General features: G+C 45.4%; 1 protein-coding gene across 2 annotated transcripts in view; it reads left to right on the top strand.

Annotated features, from left to right (window-relative positions):
• The window catches only part of CPT1A (carnitine palmitoyltransferase 1A (liver)), a 90,768-nt gene that overhangs the window by 31,345 nt on the left and 40,376 nt on the right, over nt 1–19,047 (top strand). For both annotated transcript variants that reach the window (XM_015412833.1, XM_015412834.1), the window contains exons 4-7: nt 6,212–6,383; nt 9,336–9,437; nt 11,816–11,953; nt 14,178–14,255. In XM_015412833.1, the coding sequence (XP_015268319.1) occupies nt 6,212–6,383; nt 9,336–9,437; nt 11,816–11,953; nt 14,178–14,255 (490 nt within the window). The remainder of the gene's footprint in view (nt 1–6,211; nt 6,384–9,335; nt 9,438–11,815; nt 11,954–14,177; nt 14,256–19,047) is intronic.

Below are 19,047 nucleotides of genomic sequence, written 5' to 3' on the forward strand. Positions count from 1 at the left end.
TCCTCCTCCTCCTCCTTCTTCTTCTTCTTCTTCTTCTTCTTCTTCTTCTTCTTCTTCTTCTTCTTCTTCTTCAGGCTCCACCCCCCCCCCCAATATACAGGAATTCCCCAACCTGAAGTTGGCAACCCTACTTCTACCCCTCTGGACAGAGAGCCAGTTTGGTGTAGTGGTTAAGTGCACGGACCCTAATCTGGGAGAACCGGGTTTGATTCCCCACTCCTCCACTTGCACCTGGCTGGATGACCTTGGGCAAGCCGTAGTTCTGATAAGAGCTGTCCTTGGAAAAGAGCAGTTTGCGTCTGAGTTCTCTCAGCCCCACCCACCTCACAGGGTGTCTGTTGTGGGGAGGGGGAGGGAAAGGAGTTTGTAAGCCGCTCTGAGACTCCAAGTGAAGGGCAGGGTATAAATCCAATCTCCTCTTCTTCTTCTTCTTGCTCCCCTCTGCCTTGCATGTCGTTTAGTCAGGTTGTCCTCGTAATCAGAATGCCGTGCCACACCTTAAAAGTCCCAGCTGATTTAGAGTCTTGACTGGCTTAGGAAACTTCACATTCAAATGGCAAAACTTTATTAACTGTTCCTTAAACTTGTTTGCCAGCTTATAGCTAAGGCAGTATCAGGATCCCAAACTATTCTGGCCCCAAAGTTAATATACTATTAAACCTTAAGAGAATGAGTGGGAGAGGACTGTGAGAGTTCATCCCGGAAGAACCGTTGGTGACCTCAGAGAGGGAACTGAAGGCCTTGCTAAGGGTGGGGCAGAATTTCTGCTGCAGAAAAAGTGCCTGAGCCTCGGGCCTATTAACGCATGGGTGTTTTCCCTCGCTTTCACCGTGCATCTCCGTTGGGTGTTCTTTGTCATTCTGCATTGATTTTCTTATTTATTTATTTATTTATTTATTTATTTATATTTCAATTTGTATCGCACCCCCTAAGGGCTCTGAGCGGCTTACATGTTCCAATTCATACAATCCTAAACCTAGGGCCACATACATGTAGGGGACATGACAAGCCTACCAGGCACCCTTTTTGTGTAGCGGATCTTCATTGTTACTGCCTTGCGGGAGGTAGTCCGGTGGCGTCCACTCCACCGCTGGTCTTTGAGGTTCCTCCTTCCGGCTGTTGCAAATTCATTTCCGGGCCTGGACCACTCGCACTTCCGCGCATGCTCGCGGCCTCCTTCTTCCCTTCAGCACTCAGTTTGTTTTAAGGTTGTTATTTCCCTGGGTTTTCTGAGAGTGCTTTTGTTCTGATTTTCCCCTTGTTTCGCTTCCAAGCCAAAGGTAATTCAAAAGCATACAGATTTCCTCGGATTTCCCCTCCCACCATTTTGCTGCCCCTCAAAGGTGACTCCCCCACTGACATTGAGGTCATTCCATCCACTATGCACCTTCTACCAACCTCCCCCCCTTCATTGGTGTACAATTTTTATTATTTATTTATTTACATGAGACTTATATACCGCTCGTAACCCCTAACGGGTCTCAGATCGGTTTACAGGGGCGTTCTTACGAACTTGTTAGCCCTATCTAAGGCCACATACAGAGGGGTGGGGGTTCCCTACCACAACCCTGCGATAGGTCCGCTGCGTTTGGCTTCTTGGCAGCTCTCCTTCTTCGGCGGTTTTTCCACTGGTCGGCTGCTTCTTCTCTCCTTGGTGGGACTAACTTACCAGCGCCTGTCTTCGCATCTGTTTCAGCCTCGGCTCTGTCCTGGCTGGCTCCGCCGCGCTCACAGTACACGTCATCAGGTGCCGGCGCCAGTCTCCACCGCAGTCTTTCACCGCCAGGGATCGTTCGACCGATGTTTTTCTTGCCATTGTATCCGGCTCCTCCTCCGCCACCGCCACCATTGATGTTTCCTCGCCGAACGCAGCTGCGGCCACCACAAACCTCTTTCGTTACAGAGGCAGGTGCCCCCCACCCTTCTAAGGGTGGGTACCCATTTGCCTACTCGCATTATTTTAATCGCTTTCGGGCCACTGGGTGGGCTCCATTTTCCCCTTGTTTTAAATTTTTTAAAGCTAATCTTGCAATATGAGACTATTGCTAGTCTCGGATTGCTGAATTAAAAAAAATTAAATGATGAGGGAATGTTTAAAAGGAGCTGCATGAGGTTTAGTTCCCTGCTGGTATTGACTTGAGAAGGGATTGGAGAGGAGGTGAACGGCATCCTCCTCAGTGCAAACAAAAAAAAGGATTTTAGTGCTGCATGAAAACAAAATAAAGGGGGGGGCTCCTCAGTGTGGACTGAAATTGACATGAGATGCAAAGAGAGACAGACACTGGGATGGGAAGCCTAAATCTTTGAAAACATTTTTCCCTTTAATGCTTTAGTGAACAAAGTTTGGGGAGAACATAAGAGACGCCAATGTTGGATCAGGCCAAAGGCCAATCCAGCCCAACACTCTGTATCACACAGTGGCCAGAAATACCAGTGCCATCAGGAGGTCCACCAGTGGGGCCAGGACATTAGACGCCCTCCCACTGTTGACCCCCCCAAGCACCATTTTGGGAGTCTCTGGAAGCCGAACATTAAAATGGTGGCTGAGCCACATGGACTTTCTGCAAACTGCCAAACTTAAGAATTGCTTGGGATTGATCCATTTGGAGGACAGAGTGCAATCCACATAGGACAAGCTCTAAAAAACTGCCAAGACCACAACCAGTGTACAGGATCAAATTAGAGAATCACAAAGAGAAAACTATGCAGATTTGCAAGGAAGAGCAGGAAATCAGCAGTACTATGCAGGTGAGCTAGGACATTGGTGAAAATTACCCACCCACCATTTTTTTCAATTTAGTGGTACAAAACTAAAAAAAAGACTCATCCCCCATACAAGTTGCAGCCCTGTGCAAAGCGTGGTGGAGTAGCAGCCAACTTTACACAGGTATGTGCGCGCAAACACACACGTTGTCAACTACCACAGCTTGCAGTGGCAGTGTCAGTAGTTTTTGCCATGCATTCTGTACTCTGTACACTCAACATGTTTCCCCATATTATGAGATTGTGTGACTCTATCCTATTTTTCACCGTGGCCAATAACACAGCAGTGTTCAGCAACATGGAAAACAGGGCTTCACAGCTGCTTGTGAGTTTTTTTAAAAAAAGTCTAGTCAGTTTCAACATTGGGTGTTTCCCTCTTTGCCTGCATTCCTTTCTGTTCCCTTTCATCCAATGAACTAATGCTGAAATGCATGCACAAAACCTTAACCACGAAGATTTAAATGGAAGGCACTTGCTGGATGCTACTACACAGCTGTGATAGGGCACTTGCATAAATGGTTTGGAAAACTTTGTACGCAACACATCACAAGTGATGTTCCATCCCAATTTAGAAACGTGTGTTTTTAAAAATTGTAGCTGCAGAATAAATACACCAGAAGTAAAAGAACAGTGTGTACGGTGGGCACATAATCCGGAGTCAAGCTTAAAGGCTTACTGCTCAGATCATCTGCAGTAAGATGTGCATGCATAATGGGCCTAGCTGTCCTCTTGGGCTTGGATTCCTCATTAATTCTCTGCTGATGGAAAGTATTTTATTCAGCAAATGGGCCTCTCCCATCCCTAAGTACAGTGCAAAATAATGCCCGAAATGTTGCTTCTGGGGGATAGCCCCCCCCCAGGTACAGGATTAGCAGTGCAGGGAGGAGTTGGAGGTTTGCAGTGAAAGGGGGAAATCTCTGGGGAATGCCCTCCCATTTTCTATGGGATTCAACCAATGCTCCCTTAAGCTGTGGAGTCTTGTGGGCAAAAATTCTACTTTGTGAGCTACTGGCATTAAAGTTGTGAGTGAGCGCTTTGGCTGCGGCATAAATTAGTTTGCTCTGGAGCGATCCTTCCTGAGCTAAGACAGAAATGTGTGAGCTGGAGGGTAAAAAACTGTGAGCTAGCGCACACTAACTCAGCTTAGAGGGAACACTGGATTCAACCTGCACTGGAGTGCAGGAGAATAAATTCAAACCAGACCAAGATCAGATACCACTGAATAATATCTCTTTAACAATCTGGAGACAAGCTAGTAAAAGGTAAAGGTTCCCTTGCTCGAAAGTCAGTCGAATCTGACTCTAGGGTTGCGGTGCTCATCTCCGTTTCCAAGCCAAAGAGCCAGCGCTGTCCGAAGACGTTTCCGTGGTCATGTGGCCGGCATGACTAAACACCAAGGCGCACGGAATGCTGTTCCCTTCCCACCGAAGTTGTACCTATTTATCTACTTGCAGTTTCTTGCTTTCGAACTGCTAGGTTGGCAGGAGCTGGAACTAGAGATGGGAGCTCACTCCATCATGTGGCAACTCGGGTCTCGAACTGCTGAACTACCGACCTTCCACAGCCTGCAGTTCCGCGTCTTAACCACTTGAGCCACCACAGCTCCAGACAAGCTAATACAGAAGTGTTATTAGTCAAGAAAAGTTTGATAAATTAACGCTGCAATCCTGGGAGTAAGCCCCATTGAATAGACCACCGTAGGATGCTGAGTAGTCCTGTTTAGGATTGTCCTCTAAGGGTATAATCTGCTGCGCGTCGCAGCTGTTCCATCACCCTACATTTTAATTGATATCTGTTCCTTGTGATACTGTCTGATGAGTGAGCTCTTCATTGGACAATCTTCACTTTCTGGACCTCCTTTGTTTTCAGAGTGTGAGTGAGTGAGAAAGGAAAGATGTTACATGATTCTTTAAAGAAAAACAAGACACAACACACACACACACACACCGCCCCCGAAGATAAGACCTAATGCTTCTGTTTCAATGCAATTAAATGTTATTCTTCCCATAATTTCTCCAGCACTCTGTAGGAACAGTGGCCAGGATTGTTCATGAGAAATGGTGAGAAGGACTAAGATTTGTGGGGGACAAGGCTTAGTGCTTGCAGATATTAATTAATAAATTTTGAAATGTGCTGCCTCTCTAGAGTTCCACTCGAGGAGACTTATACTTAAACCCTTCCTTTCCCTCTATCATTAGAACACTTTCACACAATTTCTCAGGTACACCATCTCAAAACAGAACTGATTTCTTTTGGATGGTTTATGAACTAGAGCCTGTTTTATTAGGTTTATGAGGTTTGCAAACATGTATAGGATATGGTTATGGAGGAAAAAGAAGGCCATGGAATGCCAGAAGTACAGGTTATGACATTATTGAGTAAAATTCAAATACGGTTGAGAAAATTACAATGAGCATTCACAACAGCATATTTTGAAACAGTGAAGGTCATTCCGAGAAACTTTTTAAAACTTGTAGTTGCAGTGAAACAAAGAGAATGATAAATAAATTTGCACTATCAATGAGAGTAACAATAGCTGGCAAATTATTGCCATTGTAAGCTACTAAGGGAAACATTACAATTTTTAGTGGTTCTAGTCTAGCCAAAATTAAGCACATTAAAGTCTCACTGATTTTCAAGTGAAATAATCAAATAAGGTTTTAACCTTGGCTGGATTGTGCTTGGTGGATGTTTAATTGTTTTGTTTTGCTAAACAAGTTTCTGTTATAAAACATACTGGGCATGGGTGTGGTTCATGTGTCTTGAAGGTTCCCTTTATGCCTTGGTCAAGCGGAGAGGGAGGGCTGGTTGAGGATTTATTAATCAAAATATTTATATCCCGCCTTTTCTCATGGCACAAGGGATAGCAGAGGGACTGATGTAACTGCTCCAAGAGGCCTACGGGATAGTAGGAGGGGTATAAACAGTTCCTGCCTGAGGAGGTCAGTAAGGCCCCCATGTTTCTAGCATCCCACAAATGCGCCATGCATAATAATCTATTATTTGCTTCAGGTTGCAGTAATCCTAGTACACTGCTTATTATGTGCCATCCTATCGATAGCATTGATTTACACTGTGCAATCTCCCTTGCATCTCAGTGAGAAAGGTAGACTATAAATAATGTAAATAAATAAGATATGCTTCACATGCAGAAAAAACGTAGATCCAGTCCCTGGTACGTTCACATAAAGGGTGTCTGGTAACAAGTTCTGGGAAATATCTGCTGTGACCATGACGAGCGGCTGTGACCAGGGGGCGGGGTAGAAATTTAATGAATAAATAAATAAATAAAATAGTTGGAGTGGACTTTGCTCCATAAATGGCAACTTCGTATGTTCAAAATAGTCATTGTTAATAAGAGTACGTTGTCTTGTTTTATCTCTCTATTATTTCCCCCCAATATTTTTGAAGTAACAATGTGCACTTTTTTCTTTTTCCTTTTAAATAGCGGCTACATGTCCCATCAAACGCAGAATGTTGTCAGTGGGATTCTTTTTGGGACAGGGCTTTGGGTGGCCCTTATTTTCACAATGCGCTATACTCTAAAGATGCTGCTTTCCTACCATGGGTGGATGTTTCATGAACATGGCAAACTTTCCACAGGAACCATGATATGGATGGTAAGGATTTTATATAATCTTCTGTTTGAATATGGAGTTGATACACGACTTGCCTGAAAATATCTGTCTTTTTAGAAACTTTGTTGGGGCATATTCAGTATGTTCCTTTTCCATGTCTTCTTCCTCTTCGTATGAATGGAGATCTCCCAGTGCTATTGGGAGGTGCCTGTTCTTTTAACATTTCCCCATCAGTTGCCTTTTCATAGAATGACTCTCAATTTGAATACAGCTTAGCTACTATTTTTTCCCTGTTTATTTTCATTTTTCACAAACAAAAATTCCATATACATTTGCATTTCAAATTAACAGAGAATCTTCCAGAGATTGCTTAACTCTTCAGTTTTTCACTTTGCTAACTTTCTTAAACTTTTTGTACATCTTAGTCCAATATTTATCATATTCTTTTTCACTTTTACCTTGTATAGCGAATGTTAATTTTTCCATTTCGGCAACTTCCATAACTTTATAAATAAGTTCATCTTTTGTAGGTATATTTTCATTTTCCCAGTACTTTGCAAACAGAATTCTGGCTGCCACTAATATATGCATAATTACGTATATTTCATATTTCTTAAATACCTCAGGTAACATATTTAATTTAAAAAATTGTGGCTTCAATTGTATATCTATTTCAAAAATCTCTTCTATCATTCCTTTCACAATTTTCCAAAACTTTTTTGCTTTTTTACATACCCACTAAATGTGAAAATAAGTGCCTATATTTGTCTTACATTTCCAACACTTTACGGAGATATTCTTGTTAAATGTATTAAGTCTTTCTGGTGTAATATGCCACATATACAACATCTTAACAATATTTTCTTTAAAGTTACTTGTTTTTATGTATTTTAAATTTCTAGACCAAAATTTCTCCCATTCTTCAAAATCAATGTTTAGCCCAATATATTGTGCCCATAACTTAGCTAGTATTGATAATAATATTTGAATAGTTAAATGTTCATCACTATTGGTCTACCAGGAAACAGAGCTGTTGAGGACACCTTGAACATCATAAACAGCATGGGAAAAGATGTCAGGATCATCAGACTCAGGGCTTTTTTGGTAGAAAAAGCCCAGCAGGAACTCATTAGCATAATAGGCCACACCCAACTGCAGAAACTCATTAGCCTATTAGGCCGCACCCCTGACAGAAGGGAAGGGAAGGCACCTTTGGCATGCCCGGGCGCCGGGGTGTGTGTGTCGCCCTCCAGGCCTTCCCTCTGTGGCCAGGCACGCAGAGGTTTTGGCTGTAGTGGGTGTGGCCAACTCTGAAGCCAGCTGGAACTCCGTTCCTGTGCGTTCCTGCCCAAAAATAGCCCTGATCAGACCCATAAACCAAATCTCACTTCAGGACTTTTATGCCTTTCCTCCTATGCTGTAGGAGAGGCCCTTTTCTACTTGCTGCTATATACTTTTGGAAAATGGGAGCAGTAGTTGTGACATTATTAACAGGAAGCATTTTAAATGTGAGATGGGGTAGTAGCTTAATGAAATAAAATAGCTTAATAAAAATAGCGTAAAATAGCTTAATAAAAATAGCGTAATGAATCCTGCCTGTGTTCATTGCATGCATTCTTTGACTTAAAAAAGACCAGCTGGAACATGACAGAATAGTCTTTTGAATATTTCCATGGGGAGCAATGTTTGTTGCAAATGAAATGTCTGATAGTTTCCCTCAGATATGGTTCCAAGAGCCTTCTTATTTGAATACAGGTTCTGTCTGAATGGTAAGGTCCAAAGTATTATATCAAGATTGCTTGGCATTTTCATTGGCTGGATTTTTGGCATGTCTTAAAAATACAATACTTTTTAAAAAAAATCTGTTTTATTATAATGCCAAGCTTAAGCAGTGTGAATAACTATGCCTAATTGCTCCTGGATATTGGCTAGAAATTTCTCTTCCATAACAGGAATGGAACCTTTGTGTGTGTGTGTTAAGAAAATACAGGCATGCTGTTGCTTTTGATCTACCAGGACACAAATTCTCAGATATTGGAGATACTTTAACCTAACTGGCTTACTAACAAGGTTGTATCATTTGTTCTCACTAAATAGGGTTCACCAATTTAGTAAGCGTTCTTTATCGCACTATTTTTGTACCTGTGTGTTCCCAAAGTTTATTGAACTTTGCTCTTACTATGAGAACTGCAGCCTTCCATTTGAATTGTGTGCTTTGAGGAAAGGACTTTATTATGCTGTGTTAGAAAGTGCTCTTGCATAGTGACAGGCCTCTCTGAAGGGTACCATGAGTTGATATCCCTCTGTGTTTACAAGATATCACTCTGTGTTGAGAAGAGTGCTGTAAAGTAGTAGCTGTAGGCAGGGCTATTTTTTTAGAAAAAGCCCAGCAGGAACTCATTAGCATAATAGGCCACACCCAACAGCAGAAACTCATTAGCACATTAGGCCGCACCCCCATGTTACCAGAAGTGTGGTTATCCAGCCACACCCACCTTTGGCTTGTTATTCTGTTTACCTTGTTTGTTGTCAAAACCCAGGGCCTTTTTTTGTAGCAGGAACTCCTTTGCATGTTAGGCCACACACCCCTAATGTAGCCAATCCTAATGAGTTTCTGATGTTGGGTGTGGCCTATTATGCTAATGAGTTCCTGCTGGGTGTGGACAAGTTGGGAGCCAGCCGGAACTCCGTTCCTGCCCCAAAAAAGCCCTGGCTGTAGGTATCTGCGTGCTTATATTCGGCTGTGCAGAAATTTCAAGATGCAAACCCTTGCTGGAAAGATACAAACTAAACATAAATCTCCTCAGATTATTCTAGTTGGTAATGAGGTTTCTGTGTCCATGAAGACAACAAATTGATGTCTGAACCCGGCCTTTGTTTCACAAATTTATGGAACAAAGCAGTGACCTTTCTTCCTGCAGTCCTAGGTTCTAGAAATCTTTATTTTCTTGAATATGTAAGATGTGTAACGCAGCTTGTTATATTTCATTTCAGAAACTGGTAAAACTTTTCTCAGGTCCTAAACCAATGCTGTACAGTTTCCAGACGTCTCTGCCGCGCCTTCCTGTTCCAGCTGTTAAGGACACAGTAAATAGGGTATGTTGTATAGCTTGAAACTCTTCCCCTCCAACTTAAATCCAAAGGAACCAGGGACTTAGATTTGCTTTTTCTGTGAAACATGTATCAAACAAAAAAATTAACAGGGGTCCCTGCCACACGGGGGGGGAAAGGGACGGGCTGAAGCGCGGCTTTTGAAAGCCGCACCAAAAGAAACACGCCGCGGCGGGATCACATTGATCCCCTGAGCCGCGGCGCATTCCCTCCCCGGCACGATCAGATGCTGGGGGAAGCGACGGAGGGGAACGGGAGACTGCCGAACTGCGCATGTCTGAGCATGCGCAGTTCAGGCAGGAGCCGGGGATGTGCCGGCAGAAAGACGGGCCGGCGATCCCACGGCCGGCCTTGATCCCGTCGGCCTGAAAGAACCACCTAGGTAGGTGGTTCATTTCTTATGCGTCTCTTCGGGGGAAGGGCTGGATCAGGGACGGGTGCGAAAAGCTGGCCAGATGTTGCTGTGGGATCGTGCCCGTTTACTGCGGCCCTGATCCGGCCCACTCCCGGCCCAAAACCCCTCGTGAGAACAGGGCCAGGATGTGATTAACTTGCTTCCAGGCTAAGTTTTGTCTGCGTTCACTTACAATGGCTGCGATCACACAAACTGAATAATCCACTTTCAATCCACTTTCAGTGCACTTTCCAACTGGATTTTGCTGGTTCACACAGTAAAATCCAGTTGGAAAGTGAATTGAAAGTGGATTGAAAGTGGATTATTTAGTGTGTGTGATCATAGCCAATGAAATCAAGGATAGATCTGCTAGCACAGCCCTCTTTTATCTCGTGTTTATACCCCTAAAGGCAGGGTGCAAAGTCTTCAAATTCCCATGTCTATTGTCTGTCTGGATTGTGTAATCTTCAAATGGTTTAGAATTTTAAGATTACATCTTTAGCCAAGTTTGGTCTGATCATTTCATCAGGCAACTAAGCAACACATGTGGGTGATTTCCCACAAGCGCTGCTCCGCGCTCACTCCTCCCTTTTGCCCCGATGGTACGTGCCAATTTCACACAAGCTGCTGCGCGGCCGTATTTTGCCCCGCAGCTTCGTGTGATTTTCCCCGTGTCTACTCAATCCTCAAAAAACAGGATTGAGTAGACGCGGGGGAAAACGCATGAAGCTGCGGGGCAAAATGCGGCCGCACAGCAGCTTGTGTGAAATTGACACGTACCATCGGGCCAAAGAGAAGAGTGAGCACAGAGCAGCGCTTGTGGGAAATCACCCATGATGATTTTGATACATTTTGATTAAATAGGAGAGTAGGGTATCTGCAGGGGGGAGGGCAATGAATCTTATATTTGCTGATCTTTTAATGCACTCTGACACATACGTACATTCAGCAAGTCAGCAAGAAGTCTAGAGTGACTTGTGAGTGATGTTACCCCCTCATTATTTATACAGATATCCTTGTACAAATATAGTAGCAAACAAGTACATGAGCATTTAATAATTAAAGCTAAAGGAGCAGAGTCTGTTCTTGTAAAAGGAATTGGTACAAAATACTTTATTTACATTCATTTCCAAACAGTCTTTGCAAATAGGCCTCGGTTCTGTTAGTCCAAAAGTCATTTAGGACATCTCCTGTGCCCTGGGGCACTGCAGCCTCCAGGGCTACATTATGTTCCTTTCTAGTGGTCTGTTAGGAGCTGCGGTGTCTAAAGTGGTTAAGATGCTGAGCTGCAGGCTGTGGAAGGTCGGTAGTTCAGCAGTTCGAGACCTGAGGGTGCCGCATGACGGAGTGAGCTCCCGTCTCTAGTTCCAGCTGCTGCCAACCTAGCAGTTTGAAAGCAAGAAATTGCAAGTAGATAAATAGGTACCGCTTCGGTGGGAAGGTCACAGCGTTCCGTGCGCCTTGGTGTTTAGTCATGCCGGCCACATGACCACGGAAACGTCTTCGGACAGCGCTGGCTCTTCGGCTTTGAAACGGAGATGAGCACCACAACCCTAGAGTCGGACTCGACTGTCTTTCGGGCAAGGGAACCTTTACCTTTACCTTTTAGTGGTCTGTTGCTCTAGTGGAGAACAATCCAGGATATTACTGAGTGGTGTTAGCGGGCTTTAGCCAGCTCTCCTTCTCGCTGTCAGGAGTTCAAGTATGAAATTGCCTTGTCCTATACATGTACCATGCTTTTGTGGCAGTCCAGCATTCTGTAGTACGGAGGTGGCTCGCAATACCAACAAACCTCGGTTGAGAAGGGGGCCACTTTTGTTTGTCAAACCATGCAGCATTGGCTGTTGCTGCTCTCTTGTAAAATGTCATTCAAAATACCATATTCACCCGTTGTCTGTGTGTATGGGGGGGAAGGTCTTAATGGGGGATCTCATGACATTAAAACTTCATCTGTTCTTATCAATTCTAGTACTTGGAGTCAGTTAAGCCACTTATGAATGATGAAGAGTTTAGAAGAATGGAAGATCTTGGCAAAGATTTTGCGGTTAATTTGGGACCAAAACTACAGTGGTACTTGAAACTGAAATCCTGGTGGGCTACAAACTATGTAAGTAGATGAGTTAAAATTCTTTTGTGGAAGCACATGATTTAAGAACCTCTTATTACTGCTGTAATTCTTCACGTCCTTTGTTTAAAGAGGTCATTTTTCAATTTACCCAAGAGCCAGCTGGGAGGCGACTCGAACAAATGAAGCTGCCCTATACTGCATCAGATCATCAGTCCATTACAGTTAGGATTGTCTGCCTCAGACTGGCTCCAGGGTCTTAGGCAGAGGCCTGTCTTGCACCGCCTACTACAAGATTCTTTAACTGGAGGTGCTGGGGATTGAACCTGTGACCTTCTGTATGCCAAATAGATGCTCTGCTACTGAGCCACAGCCCTTTCCTGTAATAATGGTAGCCCTGTGATATCACTACTTGATAGGGAGGGGCTGGTAAATGGAACTACTCTGGGATTCCTAATGTTGTTAATACTGCTGCTTACTCTCAAAAGCCTGCTAATATCTCCGTTTATTTATTTAAAACATCTCTAAGGCACTTTCCCCCAAGGCAGCAAACATCAAAACATTTCAATACTAAAACAACATTTAAAATTGAAAAGTACTGAGACTTACTAGTGATTTCAGCTCTCATACTTTAATTCCAGTGCAGAACAATACAAACCTACCGGCTTGCAGGCCGGTTTACAAAGGCACACAACCCACACCCCAAACACACCCCTACACCAGTGATAGGATATTTACAGTGGCCGAGAGTTCCATAGGCTCTCGGCCGGGAGCCTAGCCCACCGATTGGTGCGGGCTAGGATCCGCTTGGCCCATTGTTCCTGGGAGCGAAGCTCGGTCGCTTTGCATGACCGCGTGGAGACCAAGCCTCTCACGCGGTCGGAGATGGATACATTACAAAAATAAAATATATAAAATGATTCTATAAAATCATATAAGCACCAAGACCAGGGAGGCGGGCCCAGAACAGTTGTGGCGTACACCAGACAAAGAAGTCTTTACCTGCTGGTGGAAGACAGCAGTAGAAGGAGATAGATTACTCTTCCTGGGGAGGGAGTTCCTCTCAAGGTCGGGCCTCGTTTGTTATAGACTGTTGTCCAGCCAAACTCATGCTCTGTTGCATTAGGGGTTAGCTACTTTCTCGGTCATGCTTATTCCGCTGTTTCATCTACAAGTATTCTGGGCTTCACTGCTCTTTATCTTCTCTGCTAGGAAGGGGGGGGAGTGGATGTGTGTGTGAATGTCTGCTTAAGCTTGAATAGCGCCAGCTTGCAGCAGTCTGCAAGACTCTGGGAAGTGTATGATCTCAGCATCCAACATGACCTTGTAACGCGGGGAGCTTCTAGATAATGTAACTATTAATTTGCAGGTGCTGGGGTTGGCCATAAGGGCAGGCTTGGATCTTTGGCAGGCTGAATGAGACTATTGATTGGGTGGTTGGCATAGGGGGGATGTCCCGTTTGTAGTATAGGGTCAGAACTGGCATCTGTAAACATATCTTGCTGCTACAAGAGTGATGGCTTCTCATTTGATGCGATGAGCTTGATTAGTAATAAGCGTTTTAGGTTCCAGAGTTTTGGTGCTGTGACAGAGGAGGTCATTGACCGCATTTTAAAACTTTTCAAAGAGGCAACTTTGGGAGATGACGACATGATATTCTGCCTGTCTTCCAATCTGTTTCTCTCCTCCGTGTTCCAGTTATTTATTAAGTAGCAAAGAAATGTCCACAAAGCTGTGCTATGTAATTCTTGACCTTCATGGTGAAAACAGCTGATGGCTTCTCATTTGATGCAATGAGCTTGATTAGTAATAAGCGTTTTAGGTTTTCAAGAGCGAATAGTGCAATCTTAAGCAAGGTTACTCCTGCCAACCTAGCAGTTCGAAAGCAAGAAATTGCAAGTAGATAAATAGGTACCACTTCAGTGGGAAGGTGACAGCGTTCCGTGTGCCTCGGTGTCTAGTCATGCCGGCCACATGACCACGGAAATGTCTTCAAACAGCGCTGGCTCTTCGGCTTTGAAACGGAGATGAGCACCACAACCCTAGAGTCGGACTCGACTGGCTTTCAAGCAAGGGAACCTTTACCTATTAAGCAAGGTTACAACCTTTTAAGCCCATTGACTTCAATGGGTGTAACTCTGTTTAGGACTGTACTGTAGATGTCTAATCCATTTGAGACTGTGATGATATCCTAGTGATCAGAGGACCTTATTTAATTGATGACATTTGTAGATTTGTGAACTAAATCCTGTTTGTTCTTTTGTAGGTTAGTGATTGGTGGGAAGAATACATTTACCTTAGAGGACGTGGCCCAATTATGGTTAACAGTAACTATTTTGCAATGGTGAGTAAAGGAATCCATTTTGGGGTGATTATCATACCTCCCATGATAGACAAAGATTACAAAGTAGAGAGCCAGTTTGGTGTAGTGGTTAAGTGCGCGGACTCTAATCTGGGAGAACCGGGTTTGATTCCCCACTCCTCCACTCGCACCTGGCTGGATGGCCTTGGGCAAGCTGTAGTTCTGATAAGAGCTGTTCTTGAAAAAGAGCCGTTTCTGTCAGAGCTCTCTCAGCCCCACCTGCCTCACAGGGTGTCTGTTGTGGGGAGGGGAAGGGAAAGGAGTTTGTAAGCTGCTCTGAGACACCTTTGGGTAGTGAAGGGTGGGGTATAAATCCAATGTCTTCTCTTCTTCTACAAAGAGCAGTGCTCATCCAGAGACCAACTTGGGGTGGGGGGAAAGCTTGTGGAAATGCTTTTTTTTTAGGACCAACCAAAATAGCACAAAACCATGATTTTCGTCGTGGTCCCTGTGCACTCCCACACTTGGGTTTTGGGCCTGCCCACGAACCCAACCTCATAGATATTGAAGAGATAGCCTTAGACTTTTTACCTCTGCTCTGGGGAACAGGCTGCTACTGAGCATGCCTGGAGGTGAGGAGGAACCCCCGTCCCTGCTCAGTTTCTTTCCTGCCGCCACCTCCTCCAGACCTCATTGCATGTGCTCCTCTCTTAGTTACCTCAGACCAACTTGTCTCTTCGGATTGTCTTCATTTTCTCTTCGTTTCTTCTTCTCTTTGTCGAATAACTACAAAATTTTTTCGTGAGTGTGGACTTTCATCTCTCTTTCACTCCTCCCCCCCCCCCTCCCCACCCTGGTGGAGTCTAATGGGGAAAGCACCTTTTTAAAAAGTTGTTGAAGCTGTGAGGCAAAATTACCATCTATGGACAGCCATTCCCTTTGCCTTTTTTGCTGGGGGGAAAGTCACCAGGTCGACTCTTGTGCTCACTGCAAGTAACTTTGGTGTAGTGGTTAAGTGTGCGGACTCTAATCTGGGAGAACTGGGTTTGATTCCCCCACTCCTCCACTTGCACCTGCTGATGTGACCTTGGGTCAGTCGCAAGCTCTGGCACAGCTGTCCTTGAAAAAGAGCAGTTTGTGTCAGAGTTCTCTCAGCCCCACCCACCTCACAGGGTGTCTGTTGTGGGGAGGGGAAGGGAAAGGAGTTTGTAAGCCGCTCTGAGACACCTTTGGGTATAAATCCAATCTCTTCTTCTTCTTCTTCTACTAACTTCAGTAAACAGGCCAGGAAAAAAGTGTGGCCGGTTTGCGGAGCTATCTTGTAGAGGCCTCACTTTGCCTTCAGATGTCCCATTTGTCGACGGCTCAGGCCTTGCTGCCTCCCCTGTGAGGGGAGATTTGGCTATGTCGGCAGCTACCCCCAAACCGAAGCATAAGTCCAGCAAAAAGGAGGAAAGCTCCCTAGAGTCGACAGTATCGGCCACCCCCTTGATGGGAAAGCACAAGTCCAATAAGTTGAGGAAATGCTCCTCAGAATTGTCCTCTGAGTCCTCGAGACTGAAGTCTTCGAAAACGTCTGCCGATGTCGTCCCAATGACTTCGACAGCCCCTTCAACTTCAACTGCAGAACGGGCACCGGTTTTGGTTTCAACCATACTCAAACCCGATGTCTCTCGGGCTATGATGGTTCGCCCATCAGGGGATCTGCCTGATGACATTCACCTGCTGCAAATTGTCACTATTCCATCTCGTTCACCATTGATCTATAGCCATCCTCTGTATGACCTTCTTGAGTTTGACCATCCTCGACCAGAGTGACTGGTTTTCAGCTGTTCTACCTCCATCACTGCCTAGTCATTCCCGTTGCCCACTTGATCGGCAGCCTAGCAGATCTCAGTCATGGTCTGTTTGTCGGGACTGGAGACACCATCAAAGTTGGTACTCATCGGTCTCGAGATCCCCTTCTCCACGAACATATGAGACACAATATTATGCCAGTCCATTCCACTCTTGTGCACATTCCAGGTCATCCCATTTTGATTATCACCACCAACCTTCTGCCTGACATTCCCAGAGGTGTGAATGCCATTCACGGGATGTTTCAATTCCAGCTGCATTATCTCGACCCACTGGAAACGTGGTCTCGTCTGCTTTGGGCGCTCCGCTTCCCTTGCCACAACCTTAAGAGCCTCCACTTTATATGCCAAATGACCTCTCCAAACCTGACCACTTCACATCAGAGTTGTCGGATCATGAATCCAAGGCGCCGGATTCGGAACGGGGAGCCATTGCCCACTCCTCCAAATTCTGATTTGGAACATTCAGGCTCTCTTTCATCATCGGAGGGCTCTAAGACTTATTTGGAGCTCATAGTTCGTATGTGTGAAGCTCTCAACATACAATTGACTAGCGAGGCTCCGAAGGTCACTGATTTGGTACATACGTTGGTTCAAGTAGACCTTTCTTCAGGTGCCTTGCTCCCTGTTCACCTGGACACTTTGAAAGAGGCTTGGGATAAACCTACATCCATATCTCCAGCCCCCAAATGCTTTGATTCTCTATATAGGAGCCAACCATGCGAGGCGAAATCCCTGTTCTCTCAACCAGCGCCTAACCCCTTGATAGTACAGTCTCTATCCAGGGCTAAACAAGTTTGCAGTCCTGCACCAGCTGACCCAAACTTTGTTGTTCATCAGAACCAAGCTTAACATCAACAGTGCACCTTTTTGTCTTGGAACAGGGCTGTCACCGCATAGGATTTTTTCTCCTCCCCCACCCCGAGAGTGGAGTCCCTTCAACACCTGTTGGGGCTGATGGCAGCAACAATGTTACCCTCCCTCTTCTCCTGCCTCCTCCTGGCTGAATGAGGGCCAGAAGCAGGGGGCCGGAAGCGGGGGGCGGGGCTTCGTCATGTGCCCCCCCGTACCTCACTCGGGGGAACTGCGATCCCCCCCGAAATGACCTCTGCTCTTCATTGAAAGTTCACCTTTCTGCCATTTCTGCATTTCATAATTCTGTTGCTGGCACTACGGTTTTTCCTCACAGTGCGTCCAAATCCTTTTTGAAAGGCATGTTGTGGCTCCATCCACCCGTTAAGCCTTTGGTACCGTTGTGGAGCCTTTCGTTAGTGCTTTCTAAGTGAATGGGAAAGCCTTTTGAACCTGTGCCGCTTCACCTTTTGTCTTGGAAGATGGCTTTTCTTGTTGCAATTACTTCTGCAAAATGAGCAAGTGATATTTATGCCTTCCACCTTATACCATCTTTCACAAGGAAAAAGTAGTGCTTCAACCAGACCCTACTTTTTTTGCCCAAAGTGGTTTCTTCCTTCCAACTCTCTCAACCGACGTCCTTGCCAGCTTTTTGTACGAACCCTTCTGACGACGGTCGGCAGGCTCTCCACACCAATGCTCCCTCTAAGCTGTGGAGTCTTGTGAGCAAAAATTCTACTTTCTGAGCAACTGGCATTAAAGTTGTGAGTGTGCGATTTGGCCACTGCATAAATTAGTTTGCTCTGGAGCCATCCTTTCCTGAGCTAAGACAAAAACGTGCAAGCCAAAGGCTAAAAAACTGTGAGCTAGCTCACATTAACTCAGCTTAGAGGGAACACTGCTCCACACCCTGGACATTCGCCGGGCACTATCTTTCTACTTGGACAGAACTCGCCCATTTCTCCAGGACCCTCAACTGTTTGTGGCCTATGGTGCCCCTCACAAGGGCCGCAAAATTTCTGCACAACGATTTGCGAAGTGGGTGACTTTGACTATCACGGTCTGCTATGAGATAGCCGGGGAGCCTTTACCTGAGATGGTTCGTGCACATTCCATCAGGGCCGTGGCTGCGTCTTCGGCTTTCCTCAACAGTGTGCCTCTAGAAGACATCTGCGCTGCAGCAGATGCATGGATCTACCCCCTCCACTTTCGTGACACACTACGCGCTCAATGTCCGGGCTTGGAAGGATGTGTCCTTTGGCTGTTGGGTGTTGAAGTTAATTTTCCATTGAAGTCCCTGTCGTGGGGTGTCAGGTGAGCTTGTACAGGTACCAACATAAAATTAGGTACTCTGTTTCACTCTCCTTTTGGGTGCTGATATTTTGTTGTCTTCGAATGCCAGCACCCTCCTTCCAACTGTTTTAGCTTGTTAATCACCCAAGTGTGGGACTGCATAGGGACCACAACGAAGATAAATAGGTTGTTTACTTATAACTGATGATCTTTGAGTGGTCACCTGTGCAGTCACACATGCCCACCCAGCCTTCCCCACTGTTGGCTTTTCCATATACTTCCCTCTGGTTGGCCTTGCTAGCGGCAGTTGGAAGAAACTGAGCGGGGGAGGGGCTTTCTCCCAGATCCAGGCATGCTCAGTAGCGGCCTGCTCCCCAGAGCAGAGGAAAAAGCCCATCAAAAAGTCTAAGGCTAGCTCTTCCGCCTCTCAGCTGTTTCCTTGACCTTTTCTGCAGTCCTTTTAAATGTCTGGTTTAAAGGGACTGCAGAAGAAGGGGGGAACAGCTCATAGACAGAGAGCAGTTTCTTAGCCTCTCAGCTGTTTCCCCATCTTTTCTGCAGTCACTTTAAACCAGCCTGGTTTAAAAGGATTGCAGAAGAAGCAGGGGTGGAGCTGATAGGGGAGGAGCAGTCTCCCAGCCTCTCAGCTGTTTCCCCAATTTTTTCTAGAGTCCCTTTAAACTGGGCTGGTTTAAATAGACTGTGGAAGATGTGGGGGGGAACAGCTGATAGGCGGGGAACAGTCTCCCCACCTCTCAGCTGTTTCCCCGATCTTCCCGTCTCAGGAAAATCTGGGAATTTTTTCTGGGATCCCCCCCCCACCCCCCCCCCCG

The sequence above is a fragment of the Gekko japonicus genome, unplaced genomic scaffold (genome assembly GCF_001447785.1).
Source record: "Gekko japonicus isolate JY-2015 unplaced genomic scaffold, Gekko_japonicus_V1.1 scaffold1149, whole genome shotgun sequence".
Taxonomy (NCBI): Eukaryota; Metazoa; Chordata; class Lepidosauria; order Squamata; family Gekkonidae; genus Gekko; species Gekko japonicus.